General features: G+C 34.4%; 1 protein-coding gene across 1 annotated transcript in view; it reads left to right on the forward strand.

Annotated features, from left to right (window-relative positions):
• LOC145691905 (ATP-binding cassette sub-family C member 4-like) overlaps positions 1 to 21,758 on the forward strand; it is a 61,743-nt gene that overhangs the window by 22,753 nt on the left and 17,232 nt on the right. Inside the window, exons 4-7 of the mRNA XM_081767211.1 lie at positions 4,808 to 4,984; positions 5,782 to 5,909; positions 12,910 to 13,155; positions 13,678 to 13,850. Coding sequence (XP_081623337.1) covers positions 4,808 to 4,984; positions 5,782 to 5,909; positions 12,910 to 13,155; positions 13,678 to 13,850 — 724 coding nt within the window. The remainder of the gene's footprint in view (positions 1 to 4,807; positions 4,985 to 5,781; positions 5,910 to 12,909; positions 13,156 to 13,677; positions 13,851 to 21,758) is intronic.

Below are 21,758 nucleotides of genomic sequence, written 5' to 3' on the forward strand. Positions count from 1 at the left end.
TAATTGACTGTGGATGAATAATGAACAAAGTTCCAATTTTTATAATTAATAGATTTTTTTTAATAAACACAGGACACAACTAAGATATATATATACGTAACGTAAGACTATTTTCACGGTGTAATCAATAATATACGAAACTACATGAACTGACTCACTGATATAAAACACCGGGTACTTTCGGTTGACATGGAAAGTTGAAATTTGGCATGATTGTAGTTTTTCGGAACTAACCCACAGGAAAATTGCCAAAGGCAAATATTTTTAATTTTTATGGGGTCTAAAGGAGGGATGAAGAAATTCCCATGTTATTTAAATGGGTCTTTTTTATCTATGATGTCCTATTTTAGGTACTTGGAATTGGAATAAAACTTGAAACTCGATATGCTAGTACGTTTTCGTTAGCGTTACCAAAGGAAATCACCAAAAACAAAAAATTCCAACTTTAGAGTGGCTTTATGAGGAACGGAGACCTCTTTCTCATATTATTCATATGAGACATTTCCTACACCCCTAAATTATTGGGCACTTCCTGTAGGGTTACAATGATTAAAATTGGCATGATTTTCGGGACTAACCCACAGGAAAATTGCTAAAAGTGAATCTTTTTAATTTTTAGAGGATCTAAAGGGGTGATTAAGAAATGTTATTTAAATGAAACTTTCTTTGAACTTTCAAGCTCATATTTTAGGTTCTTGAAATTGGAATAAAAATTTGAAATTCGGTATGCTTGTACATTTTCGTTAGTGATACCAAAGTGAATTACCAGAAACAAAATTTTCCAACTTCAGAGTGGTTTCGTGAGGAACTGAATTTTTTTTTCATGTTATTTATATGGGGCATCTTCTTCACCCCAAAATGTTTAGGCATTTCCGGCAGGATTAGAACGATGAAATTTGGCATGATTGTAGTTTTCCAGAACTAATCCACAGGAAAATTGCCAAAAGTGAATATTTTTTTTAAAAGTTTTTAAGGGTACTAAAGGGGGATGAAGAAATTCCCATATTATTCAAATGGGCGCTTTCTTGGGATACATAGCCTAGCCGGCATAACCGTGGGACGTAAAACTTAAAAAAATTCATTTCATTTTCAAAAATCTTACTTTTTAGATAGTTCAAATAGAAAAAGAAACTTGAAATTCGGTGGCATTGTGGGTTTAAGAGGTACGAGGCCGTAGAATTAGCAAAAGTGGGAACTGTGAGCAAATATGGGGTCTGGGAGCGGAGCCCCAGCTAGCCAAAGGTTAGTTAAAATATAAAAGTCGAATCAGAATAAAACTCCTGAGCTTCAAGTCTAACATTAACACAGTTTTGATTAGTGTTAAAACAAAATACTATTACAAAGTGAAAATATATATCATTATAAATATATAAAAGCATAACGACTCACATATATAAAAGCATAAGCATATATTAAAGCATAACGACTCACAAGGGAACATTCCGATTTGGTGAATTCAATTGCTGAAAATGATTGCCAGCACCGGATTCAGCACCAAAAGAAACAGAGAAAAAGAGGGTGTTTAGTGGCAGACCGTATACAGAGTAGGAGATAAGTGAGAGCAAATTGCAAAGATAGAACATAGAAAATGTCTAGAAATGTCATGTTAATTTTAAAACGAGTAGAGGGATTGAAATCAAATACTGGATATGAGGAATGCTTGTAGAGCTCCACTGAATAGGCGTAATGTGAATCATGGGGAACATCTGGAAAGCCACCATGTTTGAATTAGCGCAAGAAGAGTATACGGGAAAGGAGTCATGTGGCATATGGCTCTAGACGCACACAGTCTATTGAAATCAATAGTGGCCAATACACTTTGAGACCTCTGTAACACGTTCCACGCTATGGCAATGTGGCAATATTGTCGTAAAGTGACGTGAATGAGGAACAATCACAAACGTGAATGAGGCCACTTTCCAGTCAACAAACATCCCGACTCTCCCAATATTTGTTCGTATACTGGTAAAAGTGCAAATGTGACGAAGGACAACCTGAAAGAGTTCATGACTGACGTTTTCTGGCCTTCTATAGAGCAGATAAAATTGCTGCTTCTCGTTGATTCATGGAGAACCAATAAAGATGAAGAGTTGGTGCAGAATCCGGACACTGTAGAACTTATCCGACTCCTTATCCCTGATGGTTGCACGTCACTCATACAACCATTGGATGTGTACTTCTTCCGTCCGTATAAGAATTTCGTAAAATATATTACAGACATCGTTTTTCTGTCATCTGACTTCAAAATATGACAACGGGACAACTTCATTAACTTGCAATCACTCACCCATTTCCAGTTTACAGCACGAAGGTTCCAAGCTATAATTAGATATGCCTTCCACAAAACTGGATATTTCCAAACAGCACCTGGCGCATTTGGCACCTGTAGACTACTGTTTCAATTTCAATACCGGAGACAATTGTGACGAGCCCGATTGTCCATCTTTATCGTTTTTCAAAGTGCCCATTGTTGTCTCCATTTTTATATTAACCATACAATCATTCTTAAGTTTCATAACAGTTGCAAATAAACAGAGGTCTCAAACTGTATTGGTCACTATTGATTTAAATCGATGGTGTGCGTCAAGATCCATATGCCACACGATTCCTTTTCCGTACATTTTTCTTGCGCTAATTTCAACATGATGGTTTTCCAGATGCCCCCCATGATTTACATTAGGTCTACTCAGTGGAGCTCTGGAGAGCGCGGTGGCTCAGTGGTAGAGCGTTCACCCCCGGTTCTTGGGGTCCCTGGTTCGATTCCAGCTTGTGGTGGACTTTGTGGTGGACAAACACCGTGCTCGTGGGTTTTCTCGGGGTTCTACCGTTTCCTACCACTTTATTCATTCTATCATTTTATTCATTTCTCATAATCACCGCCTCCTTTAGCCTAACCGGCATAATCGTGGGACGTAAAACTCAAAGATTTCATTTCATTTCATTTCAGTGGAGCTCTACATGCATTCTTCATATCCAACATTTGACCTCAATCTCTTTACTTGTTTCAAAATTAACATGGCATTTCTAGACATTTTCTACGTTCTATCTTCGCACTTTGCCCTCACTCATCTCCCACCCTGTATACGGTCTGCCACTAAACACCCTCTTTTTCTCTTTTTCTTTTGGTGCTGAATCCAGTACTAGCAATCATTTTCAGCAATTGAATTCACCAAATCGGAACGTTCGCTTGTCAGGATACAAATGAAAATGTTAACGAATGATAAATGGACTAATAGACATTAACATAGTGAGCATTAAACAGTGGGGAACGATTGTGAGCCAGTGATATTAGAAACTTAAGCTAAAATTTCTCTCAGAAATGATCAAAAATTCTATTTGTACCGCCCACCTTTTCTTAGTATTCGCCCCCCTCCCTGGACCAATGAACAACAAGAGCTTAGTCGTTGGAACTTTGATAATGTGCATTTCATTTACCCTTACTTTTCTCAACCCTTAACTGTGGTCATTGATCCGAAACACTATGCGGAGCACTGTTTATGACAAGGCGGAGTACCCTTGAAGACATATCATTCTACTGTGATAATGCCACCAAATCCATAAGCAACGAGTGCAGTTGACTTCCTCTTGTTTGTTGATCCATCTCCATTTCAAAGACATATTTGGCAATGATATTCTCTAGCAAGGTCGCGAAATGGTTGTTGGGAGAGGGATGAAGAGTCTGTTACATTTATATTTTGTGCATATGGTGAGATTGTGGGGAAAATGCCGCTGTCTTTAGTCATTCTGTCGTAGTGCTTAATATAATATCTATTGAAAAGCTAAATCTTCCTACATTTTATCTCATATTCGTAAAATCTACCCTTTTCCCTCTTTAAAAAATCTTCCCTAAATCTCCCTGCGCCGGGAAATTTTCCTCAAAATAGCATCACTTGACATAGATGCCAATTGATGTATGAGGTCCATTTCAACTATAAAGGGTGTTTTACAGCCAACAACACAAAGATTCAACTTTATTGTCCCTTTGATGTATTTTTATCTGTACCTCAGTCTCTACAATACTGTATTTATTTGAAGCTATTTGGAAAATTTTTCAACATAACATTTTCTCTAATAAATATTCACACTTAAAACACAAAATTCCTCTTCATCTCGCGCCTCCTTCAAACGCGTAGTTCGCAGGATTCAAGATCCGACTCTGCATTGCACTGCATTGAATTATAATATTGAACTTTTATTTTCAGTTTACTCGAAAGTTGGGAAATGTGACTTAACATTGTGTGCTCCCGAGCCGCTCATATGTTGAATGCATCATGGGGCCAAAATGGATCTTATCATTTTTCATTCTTTAACTGCTGAAATTCTACGTTGAAAGAGAAAGAATTTCGAAGACGGAGCTAGATAGATTACAGAATTTCTTTTCTTTTGTTCCTATAACTAAGTATACTTTTTCTTGCTCACTATGCAAAATATGAATTTGATAATAACTATAATAGTAAGTCTAATAGTGCAGTTGGTTGAATAGTTGATGTTATAAAAAATCAGATGAAATACCTTTCATGTACATAAATTATTAATATTACAATTTTTATTGAAAAGCACATCAAACTCTAATGCCTAGTTGTCATAAAGTATATGTAAGAAGTAGGAAACCAGCTGCTGGTAAATAATAAATTTGCTGTTATTAAATATTGAAATGTTATACTAACTAGAAGACAGATTCACAACTAATTCATGCACTTGCGAGAGTTTAAATAGGGCATTGGGGAAAGCAGAATGATTCCAATCAAAAGCAATACTGAAGGGATTTAATAGTCAATCTGAAGATATTTTTATCTTTCTCTTGCAGCATCTTCTCCAGGAGATATAGGACTTGCAACATATTGCTGCATATTTCTGAATAGCCTTGTGCCTAATACTGTTTGTCATTGTGCTGATCTTTCTACACTACTTACATCAGTTATACGTGTGTTGGAACTCAAACATATTCAGAAAGAGGAAGATGTAATAAAAAATTCTCGCAAAGGTAATAACTCTTAAAATTATTTCAAATACCCATTAATGCAAACTTAGGCAATAATTCACAAGGTTAAGTGCTTACCTAAGGATTATATTATTTTGTGCCATCTCTCTTTATCGACAAGAAAGAGCTTGCAAGTTGTATACTGTCTTGAAATCTGGTAAGAAATCTAAGTCAATTTTTCTTTCCTTAAACTTTTTCTAAATGCTACTTCCAGCTCAAGTAATCAGAAGACGGGTTACCGACACGGTCCGACCACTGCAATTGATATGAACTCTCGATATCATAATCTTTCTAGTATTTTAATATGCACGAATTACCGAATTACATATACAGTAGTTAAAAGATAAATCATTCTAGAGTCGTAGCTGAAGTTGGGGAGAAAGGGTTTGTGTGGCTTCTTACCGTTACGGATCTAAGAAATTTCTTTTGAACATTCCTTTCCTTGGATCTTGAAATCAGTATTGTAGTAGAAGAGATGTTTCAAACCTCTGACCCATCTCCACGACTGAAAGTAGACCTAATAAATCATTCCAGCTATCATGGATAATGTTGAATTATTAAATTTACTATAGGAGTGTGAATTTAGTGTAATAATACATATTAACGAATTATACATTGCAACTGTAAGTTACTTTTTAAATGTGTTTCCGTATGTTATCTTAAAGCGTAATAAACAAAAATGGTAATACTTTTAGATTTTTCATAGTAAACGTCTACTTTTATTCTGTAAGAGAATAATAACGTTCACGTTTGTTCAAATCGCTAATGATCTCGATTATATTATAGATCTGTTTTTTCAGATGTATGTTTACCATCAAAATGGCCCCTAAATGGTGAGCTACAGTTTGAGAAGGTTTCGTTACGTTACTCAAAGGATGATCCATGGGTTTTACAAAATTTAAGTTTCCACGTTAAACCTGGGGAAAAGGTAAACAAAAATTAATTAATTTATACATTCATTTTATTCTACTAATTGACAATTAAAATATAATAAACTTCTTCGCTTGTAGATAAAAGATAGTTATTATATATTTGTAATAATCATATTTTTAAACCAAAAAAATAATATGAATACAAAATACAAATATATGCTTTTAAAATCATCATAATACCTATTTAAGTTTTAACAATATATGATGTAATTTTCTCTATAATTTTACTATTTGTTTGAATAACTCGATAACGTGATATATTACTATATATTAATTCTACTAGCTTCGTTTAACCCGCTTCTCTGGCATCAGTTAGAGGAAATAGCATTCTACTTAGGAATAAATTTCTCTTTATCTTTTATTTTTCACATTTGAATGCGCAAAAGAACTCCTCCTTTAGTCCTGCATGGAAATTAAAGTCAATAAACAGACATATCGTGGAATCTGCAACCATTTATTACAACGATTTAGTATTGATTACGTTACGTTTCAGTGGTTTACATATTTCATAATCTTATTCAAAGAATATTTTGATGATTAATTGTCTCAACTTGTGATTAGCTGATTACCAAGTGAAATGATAAGAATCTACTATTCTAAATTTCATTTCAACTGTTCAGCTGTTTCATCTTGGAAATGTGACATACAACATCAATTTTATTTTTATATATCATATGAAGATAAATATGTATCATTATAATAATAAAATGAATCACAAATGAATCCAAATAAACTGTTAATTTATTTGTATAGAGCTCAATCTGTATATTTAAAGGAGCATTTTCAACTATAAAGTCTCTTGAAAATGAATTGTGATGTAAACTAATGAACGATGCTAGTCTCTAGTTACACAGACGTTTCTAATTTATATGAAGTTAAAGAAAATACTAATTTGAGCAAAGTTTAAATGTTGTTTTTATTTTTCGATCATTACAGAAATCTAATCTTTTACAATGCAATTTTGTATTTGTGCAAAATTGCAATTTTGTATGCCTCATGTTCCGCTATGACATTACAAGAGTTAAATATTGTTATATAATTGCTTAACTTATGTATTTTATTTTTTGTAATTTCTTGTTAATTGTCTATCTATTCTGTGTTAACAATTCGTTGTTGATTTTGTAATAACCTTCTATAATGTTTAATAATTCAACATTAATTTGAGGCATTGAAGAACAGAACCTAATTCTACACTTTACAGTTTTGTTGCATAAAAGAAGAAAGTAAATAATATTTACTCTGAGGAAGAAATAATATCGCCTTTGAGGTAAACAAAAAAGAAATAAACAACAGCATGGAAACGGACACTACTTGAGCAGATTATAGCAAAATGTTAATTGTTTTAATTATTAAGAAGTGTAATTGAATTCTGAAGGTTAAATCATTGATACAAATAATTTTCAAGTGAAATAGAGCTTAATAGTTTGAAATAGAGCTTAATAGTTTTCTAAAAGTTATTTATCGTAATTGTAATGTAAGATGATCTTTGAAATTATGAAAACTTTGGTCAGTGTTTCTTTTGTTAAAATAATCAATCCAAAGCCATGGATAGTCTTACTATGAAAAACTAACAAGTGGGTTCTCGTTACCACAATCCGATGACTTCATGCGCAATTTAAATCTCATTAGAGCTTGGTCGAAATTCTAAGTGAGTGATGACAGTTATCTATCGTACAATAAGCAAATGGCTTTGCATATCTTACCAATTTTCAAAGTAACATGTTTCCATAACGATAAGGTCAATGATGGTGGTAATACCTGAAGTATATTAGGAACATACACATAAATTACCACTTTACTTGTGGGAATCTTGTGCTGGAGCTTTTTCTTTTTTCACTTCTTGTTAAGATTCAGGTATGCTTATTCGTATAGAATAAAGCAACGAAGAGAATGGAAAGAATTAAAATATATTAATTTAATTATGTTACTAAAGATTATGTTACAAAGTTTGACAAATGTTGGCTAATAATAGATAGTAATGCCATAGAAATGAAACAATTAGATTTGAAAAAAAAATTACAAAAGTGTAAGAGAACGAATAAAAGCACTAGCAATATTGTTAACTAAAACAATATACTGATCAGCGCTATTCTCCAATTATTACTGAATAAGAATTTCAAACTATAGCATCAATTAATATATAATATTACATTTGAAATGCTAAATATTACTAAATAGCTCAGCTATAACCGTGCTTCAGAGCTAGATAATTAATTATCTATTTACAAATAAATCTAATACCACCACTACTAAAACTACGAACTACTGAAAAACAGTTTATTTATCTGTATTACTTACCTTGTGTTAATTGTCTAGCACTGTACATCACTGGAACTTCTCTTTATGGACAAGTCAAAGATAGTCAGAGAAGAGAAAATATAATAATTGAGAACTTTGTACAGATAATGTGATAGTATGTTGTTTATGTGTGTATTTATGTTTTTATGTTTTGTATTAACCAATTTCGTTTCAGATCTAATCGATTATAATAATATGTTGTATTACGAACGCTGTTTTGATAATCTGATGTATGTTCTTTCTGAATGCAACTATGGCATATATTCGATTCCTTAGGGTTACGGGCTCTCCACATTCCGAATTTGGATGCATTACTGTTGCTTAGAACTATGCTCTAAGCTGGCGGCTCGGGCCGTTCAAAGTCGCCTAGCTCGGTTTTCTTTATCTTAAAATCTATATCCGTTGCGCGTTAGAAATGCAGGAGCTACTCTTTTTCTATCACATATATGTCGAAGATGTATAGAAAAGAGTATGCATTACATTTTTAATTTTAGTTTTTTTTTCTCTCTCTCTCTAAGTTTCCATGTTTAATGCATATTGTGAAACCTAACCTTACTCTTAAATTCATCTAGTGGGCTAGTATAGAGCTCGAAATTTCGGTTGAATTTGAGAAAGAAAAGTACTTGTTGAGAAATTACAAAATGTTTCCTTGTTCTTTGCGATCAATTAATAGGATTAAAAATCTTTGTTATTGATCGTAATAATTACTATCGAAAGAATACAATAATTCATTCTTATTTATTTAGTTAAGAAGTCAATTTCATAAAATACTATATTTTATTCAATAACACTGTATTACAATAAACAAGTCTGGAAATTAGTTTAAAGCTTGTTCTTGTTATTCAATAACCCTTTTCTTCTAAAATAATAATAATAATAATAATAATAATAAACTCAAAAAATTCACCAGTGTTCATTTATGACTAATTAGTTCATTTACCAATGATAATCCTTTTAATTAAATAATTACATTGAGATAGATGCACTGGCCATGCACAACATAATTTAATATCCACTATATGGCTGACCATAGCCCTTTATGGTTTACAAGACCATAAAGTTTTATCTAGTCTTTCAAGCAAAACTTTATTTAAGTTGGAAAAAACTGACTCCTTTTTTTTAGTTCCGAGGTTTTTTTCTTTCACTTACCAATCAATTGTGATTTTAAGTTAACATAGGCATTCATCTGTACAAGGGCATCTAAAGAAAAATCTGTAGCTCATTACTAAAAATTCTTCTCACATTTGGAGTGAAACATGTGTGACTCCACGAATAAATCTATACTTGGAACCACTGCTATACACAGACGAGAAACAGAGGAATATAATAGCGTACAGTGAGTTTAAATTGATATCATACCATAGGGTCTCTGGACAAAATCATGATGGTTGCGTGCTGCATTTCAGCGCTCAAGCGAGAACTATTAAAAACAAGCGAAAGTCTTCAAAAATGTTGCCAATCTTAGTATACTACTACTAGTCTAACGCTTTCCCGTGTAATTCTTACACTTAGCATAATTCTGAGTGACAGTAGCATCATCAATCGTCAGTTATACTTAAGCATTGTAAAGCTTCGCTAGCAGTTTAACTTTTTAAAATGCGTTATTTACACAGAGTGTATCTTTAATGATGGGTCAAACTTCAAGGAATGATGGAGAATGACAAAAGAAGTGATTTAAGATAAGAAGTTATCCGAAAATGTGTCAGTTCTGAGCTATAGCCCGCCGAAAATGTGCCATAATAGAACAAAAATGAATAGAAATAGAGAACGAATTATCGGAGAAAGGTCTAGTCAAAGGAAATAGATATTATTTGACCTGGAGATTCGATTCATGTAGAAATCGATGAGGAACAGTGGCAGTGTAAGGGTATGTTCACAGGAAATTGACATATTCTTAGTGCCGGAGGCAAATATCCGACATTGAAGCTGAGCTACGAAATATCCGACGTTTCGTACGTAGAACAGTTTGAAATATTGGGAGCATACAACATAAATACAGGATGTACACAGTGGTATTTGTTTAGAAAAGATATGGCTGCACTAGTATCGAAGTAGGTTGCACTATCTACCCATAGTACAAATGAAAGTGAGTTATCATCATCGTCATAAATTGTCTACTAGACTTGGCGACCACTAGCCACAAGAGAGCTCCTATACCCAACAGCTCAAACATCGCTGATATGAAAATAATTGCCTTTTAATATCATCATTGATGCATCGTGGTTGCGTGTTAAAATACTCAGATCTGAACCCAGGAGTCCTTGAGTCGATCCCAAATCACGTAAGGTTTCGTACGACGACATCGTTGTACCGGTGTCTCCGGGTTTCTCCTAGTTTCGTATTCCACCAATTATTGTAAGTATCAGCAGACCTGACTGTCAATAGCCTCAAACTACATTTTATTCCTCTTTCGTGACGCTGTGGCAAGTACAGTGCTCCACATTAATCTTACATAAATCTTTTCTTGAAAGCCTTATTTAGTAACCCACAACAAAGCACGTTTCGTCTGTTAGAAGCGTTATTCGACTCCTGTCCTTGTTTGAAGATCATACGTTATCTATATTGTTTGCTGCACACCAACAGAGGAAACAACAAGAGTCTCTGTAGATCCACTGTATTACAATACTCGGAGGTCATGGACGTCATCGTTTGGCAGGCGAAGTGTTTCGTTCACTAAACTCAAGAAGGCGTGTTTCTATTCCGTGGGTAGTCTCTCAGTATCTGTACCTGTGCGTTGTCTGTGTTTGTGGTCGGTAACGGGATCAGTGCGGAAGTGAAATGGAGTTCACGTTTGGAGAACATGCAGATATGATGTTGGTGTATGGGCTAGCTAATGCAAACAGTCGTGCAGGTGCAAGGTTGTGTCACAACAGGTATCCAGACAGGCGAAATCCGAAGTACCCCATATTTCCGAGGCTATTTCGGCGTTTATAGGAAACGGGACACTTGTGCCCATTACGTCACGACCGTGGAAGGAGACGAACAACCAAGATTCCAGACCTTGAAGAAGAGGTTCTTGATCGTGTGACAGAACAACCTTCGATAAGCATTAGGGCATTAACACATGAAGTGGGGGTTGATCACAGTACTGTTTGGAGAGTACTCCGTGAACAACAACTACACCCCTATCATCCACAGAAACTTCAAGACCTGCATCCTACTGACTTCGCACCCCGTGTGGTGTTTAGTGAATGGCTAGTGCAGCGCTGTTTGCACGACCCGCAGTTTCGCGTCGCGATACTCTTCACATATGAAGCCTATTTTACGAGAGAGGGTGTATTCAATAGCCGGAATAGTCATGTGTGGGCCGACAAAAATCCCCATAGTACCATTGTGCATGGACACCAACAGAGATTTGGGGCAAATGTCTGGACACGCATCGTCGGTGACAAGCTTATAGGACCATATCTCTTACCGCCTCGCTTAACCTCACCAGTGTATGCATTGTTCGTGAAAGAAACACTCCCTGAATTATTAGAAGATGTAGCTCTTGATGTTCGTCAACGTACGTGGGTTTAATATGGCGGGGCCCCAGCTGCTCGCCAGTGCCTTGACTACTCCTTCCCGCATAGGTGGATCAGAAGGAGAGGTCCTATTCCTTGGCCGGCACGATCCCCTGATCTGAACCCAATTGATTTCTTCTTGTGGGATTATGTCAAATCTCTCGTCTACGACACACCTGTACAGAACGAATAAACCCTCCTTGCACGAATCCTCGCTGCCTGTGATATCATTAGTACGAAACCAAGCGTCTTCGAGAGGATGAGACAAACGCCATTTTGAGCATCTGCTATGGATGTAAGTACATTTGCTTTTCCCTCAGTATAATTTTAAGTCTTGTCTAGCCTTAGTATGTGCCGTCCTCCATTACATACACACTGTACAACTGTTGCACCCGACCTCCTACGTCACTTCGTTGTCGTTTATGTCGTACATATTCTCGCTTCGAGGATCCTGCTTCCTAGGATCGCTCTCAACTTTCGGTAATATCCGACCTTTGAGATCCCACATCATGCCACACCCCTGTCAACTGCCACAATTTATACCGCTTTCGTGACGCCAGCAAATCGCCTCCTGTTTTGTTATGGTCTCTTCAATCTCTGTCAATTCTCCCTGGCCCTTTTCCCAACGCTCCGATAGTAATACGACAGCACATTTCTGTGATTCTTTTCTTGCACCGTCACTGTTCCTCATCGATTTGTACATGAATCAAATCTACACGTCAAATAATACACTATTTGCTTTTATCCGATCTTTCTCCGACAATTCGTTCTCTAGTTCTCGCTCATTTGTATTAGTCAATCGCAGTTTCAGTGGGCTATAGCTCAGAACTGACGCATTTTCGGATAACAACTTCTTATCTTAAATCACTTCTTTTGTCATTCTCCATCATCCCTTGAAGTTTGACCCATCATTAAAGATACACCCTGTAGATTTGCTTAATCTCTTAACGTGACTTTTAGAAAATAGAAAGCCGAGAGTTCGATGGCGAGGAGAGAAAACATTTTCAATATTATCTCCATATTTTAGTGCATCCAAACAAATTTTCCTTTTAAGTAAAGTATGTTCTGCTATTACCAATACCACAAGCTAAATTATGAAGATAGATGTCATGGACTTTGCAGCTAACTTTAGAATATACAGTCTTGCTACCTCTATTTTATAATCGCTAATCGTGTAAAATATTCTTTTTGACAGGTTGGAATAGTGGGAAGAGTAGGCGCTGGAAAATCTTCTCTGGTCGTAGCCCTATTTAGATTGCTTGAATCTAAAGGTCTTATTAAAATTGATGGCACTGACATCTCAACCATTCCTATAGAAAAATTAAGAAGTTGTCTTTCCATTGTTCCTCGATATCCTATTCTTTTCTCTGGAATGTTGAGGCTAAATTTGGATCCCAACAATGAATTTTCAGATGCAGCTGTATGGGAAGCGCTTGAAAAGGTAAATTCATTCATTTAATAGCAAGAGAAGAAAACATATTAAGGTAAAATTATGAATTCTGATTTTGCATGAGGATATCTAAGTGGCCAGAGTGTGTATTTTCTGCTGAGAGTCCAGATTCTACGTTAAACTTGAGGTTGATATATCATATAGCTGTGATTTTAAAGAGTGTTGTTAAACTCTAATCAACCACCGAAACAAAGAAAATATATAACTACAAGAGATTACTGAGTACTCAGGATTTTTGAACACGATTGTTCAAAAGTAGGAAAGAAGACTAAGGAGTAAAAAGTAAAGAATTTGTCAGTTTCCTTAAATTTGATGCATTCGTACATTAGTTTTTAAAATCTAGTGTAACAAATTATTATTATTGTACAATAAATAAATTGTAGTATCACGCTTATCTTTTATTTGTAACATGACAAATATTCGATGGATCATTCTGTCATGTTTCGAAAGTGTTGAGAAATTTATGTTACTAAATACATATTTTCTTATTAACTTGATTTGTTATGTTTGTAGGTATATTTACGACCAATAGTGCAAAGCTTACCTTCAGGATTACAGACAGAATCATCAGATTGGAATAGATTTTTCAATCATCAACAGAAGCAATTATTTTGCCTAGCAAGAGCAATACTTTTAAACAACAGTATACTAGTTGTTGATGTGGCATCTGAAAATCAAGATCCAACGTAAGTAATGGAAATATGTGAAATCTTTGATATTCTTAATAAATATTTTGCATAATTACTTTATAGAAATATTTCAAAGTTCAAATTTAAGAATGCTCCCTTAGTACATAATTTTGTATCTATTTATTTACAAGCATAAATAGAATTTTCACGAAGCGGAATGTCTTAGTATATACCTTTTCTTTGTGTATGTCATGTTTGAGTTTTATGTTCCATAGTTCGTCTTACAGAATAACAGAAAATATTGAAATATTAATTACAATGACGACGTGATTTGTAAAATGCTTACAAACAGTACGTACACCCTAAACAAGGCTCAGGTAAAGATAGGTTATTTCAGTAGAATAATCCAATAAACAATTGTCAGTATTTCTTAACAATTTAATTCACCCAGCATCAAAGCAAGCTCCACGCCACTAAAACGATCTACGTTCCACTGGCACATGAGAGGGGTATTTTTAAGCTTATGAGCTAAGAGGAGGTTTATAAGTTTTTCCAGTTATTTCTTAGTCTTGTGGACTGTTGAGAAAATGGCGCTGTTGCTATTTGTATATTCATTAGTCACTTTTTCCAGTATGTATTCTAAGCAGAAATGAGTATCAAGATTTCATTTGCTTCTTCACGTTTCTTACAATTATTTTCTTCTTTAGTTATTTTTATTTTCGTCATTAACATTTATCTAGTTAAGTTCTTGGCCTACTTTATATGGTTAGTAAGGACTTTATGAACTTCCGAATCTCAAAAGTGATTCTCAGTGAGATACCAACAGTTAGAAAGCATCGAACAAAAGGGTAACCAAAACTTTAAACAAACATAGCCAAATATTCAAATATTCGTATGATGGAAAAAGTAGGTAAGGAAATATCAGAAATTTTAAAATAGAGGAGAAAATAGAAGAGAGGAAAAATAGGAATGAAATTATCGTTTGAACAATAAGAATTTTTATTAGTATTCTTATACAGACAAATATACATTAATGGTCTGACTTCTCGACTATGTAAGCGATCCTTATGTTGAATAATATTGGAATCGTATGACGAGCTGTAGTCGTGCAAAATATTTAGACTTTTAAATCATATGATTACTAGAACTCGCAAAGTGTAGCCGGTCAATATAAACGAAAGCAGTACATTTTCTTGTGCAGAGATGCTTTTTGGATTCACTTTCTCCTATAAAGGAGAAACGTGGGTCCTGATTTGCCTTCTATATATGCTGTCATGTGCATATAGCAGGGCATTTAAAACTAATTTCAATAAGTTAACTGGCGTGTGCAACTGAATATTTGAGTAGTAAAGCCACAATTAGCGAGTTCTTGTATGTGATGTCTCTAGTGTTAATTCTCAATCAATCCACTCTTTCGATTCTGAATCTATCAGTTCACCCTTTCTCCTCATTTACTTATTTTTATATCGTCTTGAATTCCGGAAAAAAGATCTGGCTACTCAATCCCTACAAAGGCAGTCGGTTTAGAATCCATTACAATATTTGCATACAAACACACACACACACATTGTTGAATGAGTGCGATAAACCTTTAACCATATGGTTAACACATATTGAACCATAAGATCCGGTGGAGTCTATGCCATCTAAAGGAATAACCTTTAAACGTGATAATTAGAGAGTAGTAAATGAAGATTAATATTTTAAGAAGATATTGCAATGATATCTGTTATGTAACGAAATCTGACTTGATGGAAACCTGCGCGCAATAAATATTACAAATTCGTGAGCTTTGATATACAATTACTTTTAATTAAACCTGAAATGAACGGAACATTCCGACCCCAAATATCGAAAAATATTTTGTGTGTTCATAAAGTCTTGTTCCAGTACCCAGTTCAATTGCTCTATCACCTTCTTCTTTTATACTTATTCTTCTTACTATTATTATTAATTAATAATAGCAACACTGCTAAATCGTAATTGTTTGCATAATTCATTCGCATGCATAATGTAAATGCATTTCTTAGGTACTAGCAAATATGGTAGTATGAGATCTTATTTTCTAAACCTCTTTACCATATGTTAATTTCATATAAGTGGTACTGAAGAAAATGAAGATTGGTTCCTTTCTTCAATTCATTCCTCAAATTCTTTATGGTGAGTAATTTTGTTCTTTCATAGTATTTACAAAATCTATCAAACCAAACGGCAATTTTTTCCTGCAACATCCTAGGTTAGTGTTTTACATTAGTATTATTTCTACAATTTAGTATGTTAATCTTCCCTTTAAGATAACATTCAATGCTAAAATCAATTAATTAAATAAATAATACAACGTAATAGTGTTTAGCTTAAGAGCTATTTGGCCATATTAGCCGTAACCTATAAAATACTTCAATATAACATATGCAACCAAAACGAAAACAAAAGAAGGCACTTACAGTTCAGCACATTCAGCTGTTTTCGATAAGCTGTTGTGTATTATTTACAACTTTTTTCTTTCTTTTATCTGCTTTTTCGTCCCATCGATGGAAAACTTACTTATAATTATTGTTGTGTACCATTCAACGAGCTAAAAATCGTCAGGCAAATTTTCTTGCGTACATACATGATGATTCACTTTATCTTGCTTTTGAAGTGCTACCGGGATACATGACTTGCATATTCAGCTACTATGCAAATGATTTTAAAGTTCTTAACATCATTGTCATAGAATTAAATTCATTGTCGTTATGAAATGCAATGTTAATAATGAAATTATATTTAAACAATACTGCTCTTATCCAAGTATTATCTGTCAAACAATTAAATGTATATCTGTTTGTGACTCTGGCATATCTGCACTGACTAGTGTGGAGAATATGAGAATTAAACCAGTCAAACCTGTAGCTTGGAAGTCTGAAGCAGACGTTTAAAAGGAACAAAAATTATAAATATAAATTATGCATAGTAGAGATAAGTGACAACAATATAAAAGAGATACGAAAAATTATGAATCAAAGAAAACCGGCGAGAAGATTATAAATAGTAGCATAGATTGGAATTGCCTGCCAGGGTGAAATGGCCATGAAGTAATGATTAAGGCTGCAGATTACCAATCCAAAAAGTAGCAGTTCTAATTCATAGAAGGATTTTATTTTATTTTATAATTTTTGAGTGCTCGAGAGGCTTTGCCGAACGTTTTAGTATTTTACACTAAAGCAAAAGAGACATGCTATTTGCTGTAGACGATAGAACTAAGACGATGAAAATTAAATTTATATGATAACGAACACGGTAGTGCTTAATTTAGTGTCATGTCATGTGGCACTCTCAAAATATTTCGAATCGATTGCTCCAACCTTTGGCATGATTAGATTTTTTAACGTATTTTTCGCAAAGACGGTACCTCCATATTAACGTGGATTCCGAACCATTTGATACCACCCGGAACTGGAACCAGGTACATTAACTGCGGTATGAAAATGAGTTACAATATAGGATTTTTTTTTCAAATTTAAGGAATCCGTTTGTATAAACTATTGACAGACAGAAAAGTCTTTTTAACAACTTGAAAGTCCATAAGAAGTTGTAGTAACTCCCGAAGTTTCATTTCAAAATTTTTATTAACATCGGAAGGAGATCGTATCTCACAAAAGAACACACAGATAGTTTAAAATGAAATTAAATTGCCTACAGACACGAAACAAATATACAGTAGTTTATTATCATTGCCCGCTGATTCATTCGGGTATATATTTCCAAATTTCCTGTAGCCTACAGTTTAAAACGATACTCATAATACAATGCCTACGAGGGTTATTTTAGCAAAAATAAGGAAAAATGTAGACCTAAATCTCACGAATCCAAAACGTTATCTCCTTTGTGATGTGCTCATCTGCCAAAAAAGAGATCTGTTTCGTGTATTTCAAGTAATTAAACTTCCGGTCTTGTTCTCTTGTAACTGGCTACGTAGTGCCCACATAAAAGGTCTCATATATTTAGACTTTAGAAATTACACCCTCTCCTCATGATACATCATTCTAAAGTGAAATTTAAGACTGGCTCCTCTCCTTATGAGAGGTGTTTTCTTGAAACAGAGAATGAAAACCAAAACAGTAACAATTTGGTTTGAACCGAAGAAATGAGTTAGTTTGTAACAATGCTCTTTTATTTGTCCTTGTGAACAGCACTGAACAGACAGTTATTGTCTGAAGCTACTATAGAGGCTTATTTGGAGACGTTCTTGGCCACATCTATTAGTAGGATAAGTGGGAAATAGAAGCAAGCTTTAGTTAGATTAGAAATAAGAAAAGAAATGCAAGCTTACAACTGAATCGAATCCTCAACTTTCAAGTTAGTAGACCTAGGCAGCAACGATATACGCCGCGAAGACCAACACGCTACTCACTTTTAATTGTACGGGATTCGTGTATTGAGAAATAACAATTGTTTTGTTCTTTTCCTGTATCAAGAAGATAACTTTACAAGAAAAGAGTTCGGTTTGAGAATTTTAGTTTCAAGCTAGCTGTAACTTTTGATTTATTGAAGAAAAACAAGTCTTGGTTATGTGCACTTCGTAGACAGAAAGCAATCCTAAGTTTCACAACAACATATACTGTATACTTAAGTAATATATATTCTTTAGTTTAATATGTAAAAGCCGCACGTTCTGTCTTGTTCTTTCTCACGTTTATTTATGAGTTTTGTTTGGCAAGGAAACGCGACAAGAAACTTGTTTTCGTGGATGGGATTTGAATCTATCATTAAAAAAAGGAACTTATGCGTATGAGTCTGACATGCTTCCTATTACATCAGCTCGCTCGCTTTCTGCCTTGATGATAGTACGCCATTTAAATGCTTAGACTATTTGCGTGCAATATACAATCTTTTAATTTTTACCTTCTTTTATATTATTCCTTATGTCTATTCTCTACTTGTCAATTATATTTTTGATATATGTAATATGTGTATTATTGTTGTTCATAAAACAGAGTTAAATTACATTTCCCAGCAGACTGACCTGAGGAAATTTGGAATAATACAACCTCATTTCTGAGACTTACGTTAATCTCTAGAAGCATCTGCATTTAAGATGCCTTAAAGTAAACGTTTCAAATGAATATGAGTCACATGACAGAAGAGACTAATGGAGCACAGATGGAACAGAACCAAGAATAAGATCTATACATACCAATCTTTGGATATTAGTAAAATACGAAACAAAATATTGTATATTGAATTGAATTGAAAGTGCCTTTATTCATGAGGCAAAGTTCAGCCGTAGGCTGCTCTACCATCTAACCTAACAAAGTACAATTAGAAATAATAAAGAAATGTTACATAGGAAATATGTATAGCGATCTTACACATGCATATATAAAGACAATAAGCACATAGCGTTTAGTTGTCTACAAAGTAATATATGTATATGATTAAAACCAATATGAAGTAAGTATATAATAGTTGTTCAGTACGCATACAAAATTGGTTTACTTGCTGCAGTTTAAGATGTAGGTACTCGAGCAAAGTTTTTGTTGATATAAAAGGTGATCCTTTGCCCTACCACAGTCTGTTATATCGGGAGGTAATGAATTCCAGGCTCTCACAGCTGAAGTAGAGAAAAATTTCGCTGCTTTTGTTAGTGTATGCCGCGGAATGTCAAGTGTACGAGCACGTTTTATTTGGTATGGGTGGATTTCATTTCGGAACGTCAGCTTACTTTTAAGATAAAGGGGGCCATTATTGTATATGATCTTATGTATCTGGCATATGTATATAAAAGCGAATGTGAGTTTCTGTCTTATCAGATCAAGCATTAACTGCTGAAACACTTGAAACGACACTTCACATGATTATCAACCTTAGGTCTCCCTAGGATTATGATATTAAATTGATTAAAATGCATATCCTAAGGGCAGAGGGGGTCATAATTTATGCGAAAAATTGAGTAGCGACATGCAAAAATAATCGAAAACAACTTCGTTTTCAGTCTATAGTTTTCGGGGTTACTGAGACGAATAATGAGACTCTCGATGCCGTTCGTTGGGCTACCAATTTTTGGTCAATGTGAGAGTAAATTTGTACCTTTCCTTTGTGACATATGTATTAGATAGGATTTTTCTAAGTTAGGCGTGATTGTTTATGATCATATGATGTAATGGGGTTAAACACTGGGGCGGAACATACAAGTCACTGGTGTTTTAAAATTTTAAAAAAGAACGATGTTTGGATTCATTTCATATGGCATGTGTGTCCCGCTGATAGTTTAAGGGTTAAGTCCAACTTCAACTCGAAATTGGAATGGGGGTAATAGTTGGTGGGTGGAAAAAGGGTGACATTACTGACTTCTATCACTAACACTTTCATCCTGATGCATACTCTAAGATGGGAAGATGGTTCAAATATTTTCCCTAAATTTATTCTGCACGTTCTAGAAAGGGTCGTTCCAACTAGCTAGAGATAAAAATAAAACGCACACATTAGTCTGAAAAAAAAAAAAAACTTTGAGAAATAACACGAACAAAGAGTTGCAGCGAAGCGATCGACTTTTATCAATTATTCATAGACTTTTTAGGGCAACAATATATTTAGTACGAACACGACATGCAAATAATTGAACTTGGCATATCAGCGAAAAGCATAACGGCTTTGAAAAATTGTGATCGCAGAACAAGACGAAAAGGGTCTCGTCTTATTTCAAATCCTAAAAATTCTATTTTCTATTGTTTACAATGAGAATTCTCGCGCTAAATTCTTTTCCAAGGTTAAGTTCATGCGAATCCCGTTTTTCGGATATTATTCCTCAATAGTATGTCCGATTGGGACATACGGCCCCTTACGACAGTCAGCGCGCATTCTCGAATCATCATGTCAAATTTATTAAAAATGGTTCAGGCATCACAGAGGAGTATCCAAACAAATAATGCCTAAGTCGAGTAAAGAGAAGCTTCTCTCGCTATGTTTACTTTGCTCCAATAATAATTTCATTCACTGACAGGAAAACGACACTTTCAATAGGGGAACGAGAACTTATTGTTCACATATGCAGCGTTATTGTTGTAATAATTATAATGGAAAAACGAAACCCTAGAAACGAGCGTGAACTAAAAAATAAAGTGAATCATTTAGTTTAAAGTTCCACATTAACTAAAACTGAAATAAGGCTAAAGAAAACAAGATAAATGCAAGTGACTGATGACCGATGAAAGTGATGGAATGATGAAGGGATAGTTTTGTGAGAACTGCCGTACTCTAGAGCCTTGTCCTACAAAACGGATCTATAGAGTATTGGATTGTTCCTGACGTCTTCTATCAGCACTTCATCCTGAGCCCCAGTTGTTACCCTAGGTCACCTGATCTGGGCGAATATTTCGCTCATTTAATTAAAAACATTTGCGAACAGTTCGTTGGTCACAACCAAGTGCCCCGGGGATTTTAGATTCATTCTAGCCATATGATGCACGACCCACAATTTCACCATCCTGAACTACTGTCAATTCATGACGCCACGCGAATGCGACATGACTTTCTCAGAATGAATGTTTTGGAACTACGAACATCTTTTCTCTTTCTTAAACGTAAAATACTATGAACATTACCTATTATGTATATACAAAGAAAGAACTTTTAGTGATAAATTGAATGGCAAGGTATTTTGATTTTGCAAAGAAGTTATTAATTGAATAGTACATAGAATAATCATATCTAGATCTTAATGCTTTCTTTTGTAATATTAAAAGTGGTTGTACTTCAGATTTGTTAGTAAGTAACGAGATATGCATAAATACAGTATATTAGATGACTCTATATATACGCACCTTCCTTTCAAATTTGTGGCTAGAACTGTTCTAAAACGATGTATAACACATACTGTCAAATGTATCTGCTATTCTAAACTTTTAATGTTTAATTCTCAAGTCAGATATTGATCTATTACTATACTTAAAAACGTAGATTATGGTTTAAAAGTTAAAAATATAA

Source organism: Thermobia domestica, chromosome 8 (assembly GCF_964235325.1).
Source record: "Thermobia domestica chromosome 8, izTheDome1.hap1.1, whole genome shotgun sequence".
Classification (NCBI taxonomy): Eukaryota; Metazoa; Arthropoda; class Insecta; order Zygentoma; family Lepismatidae; genus Thermobia; species Thermobia domestica.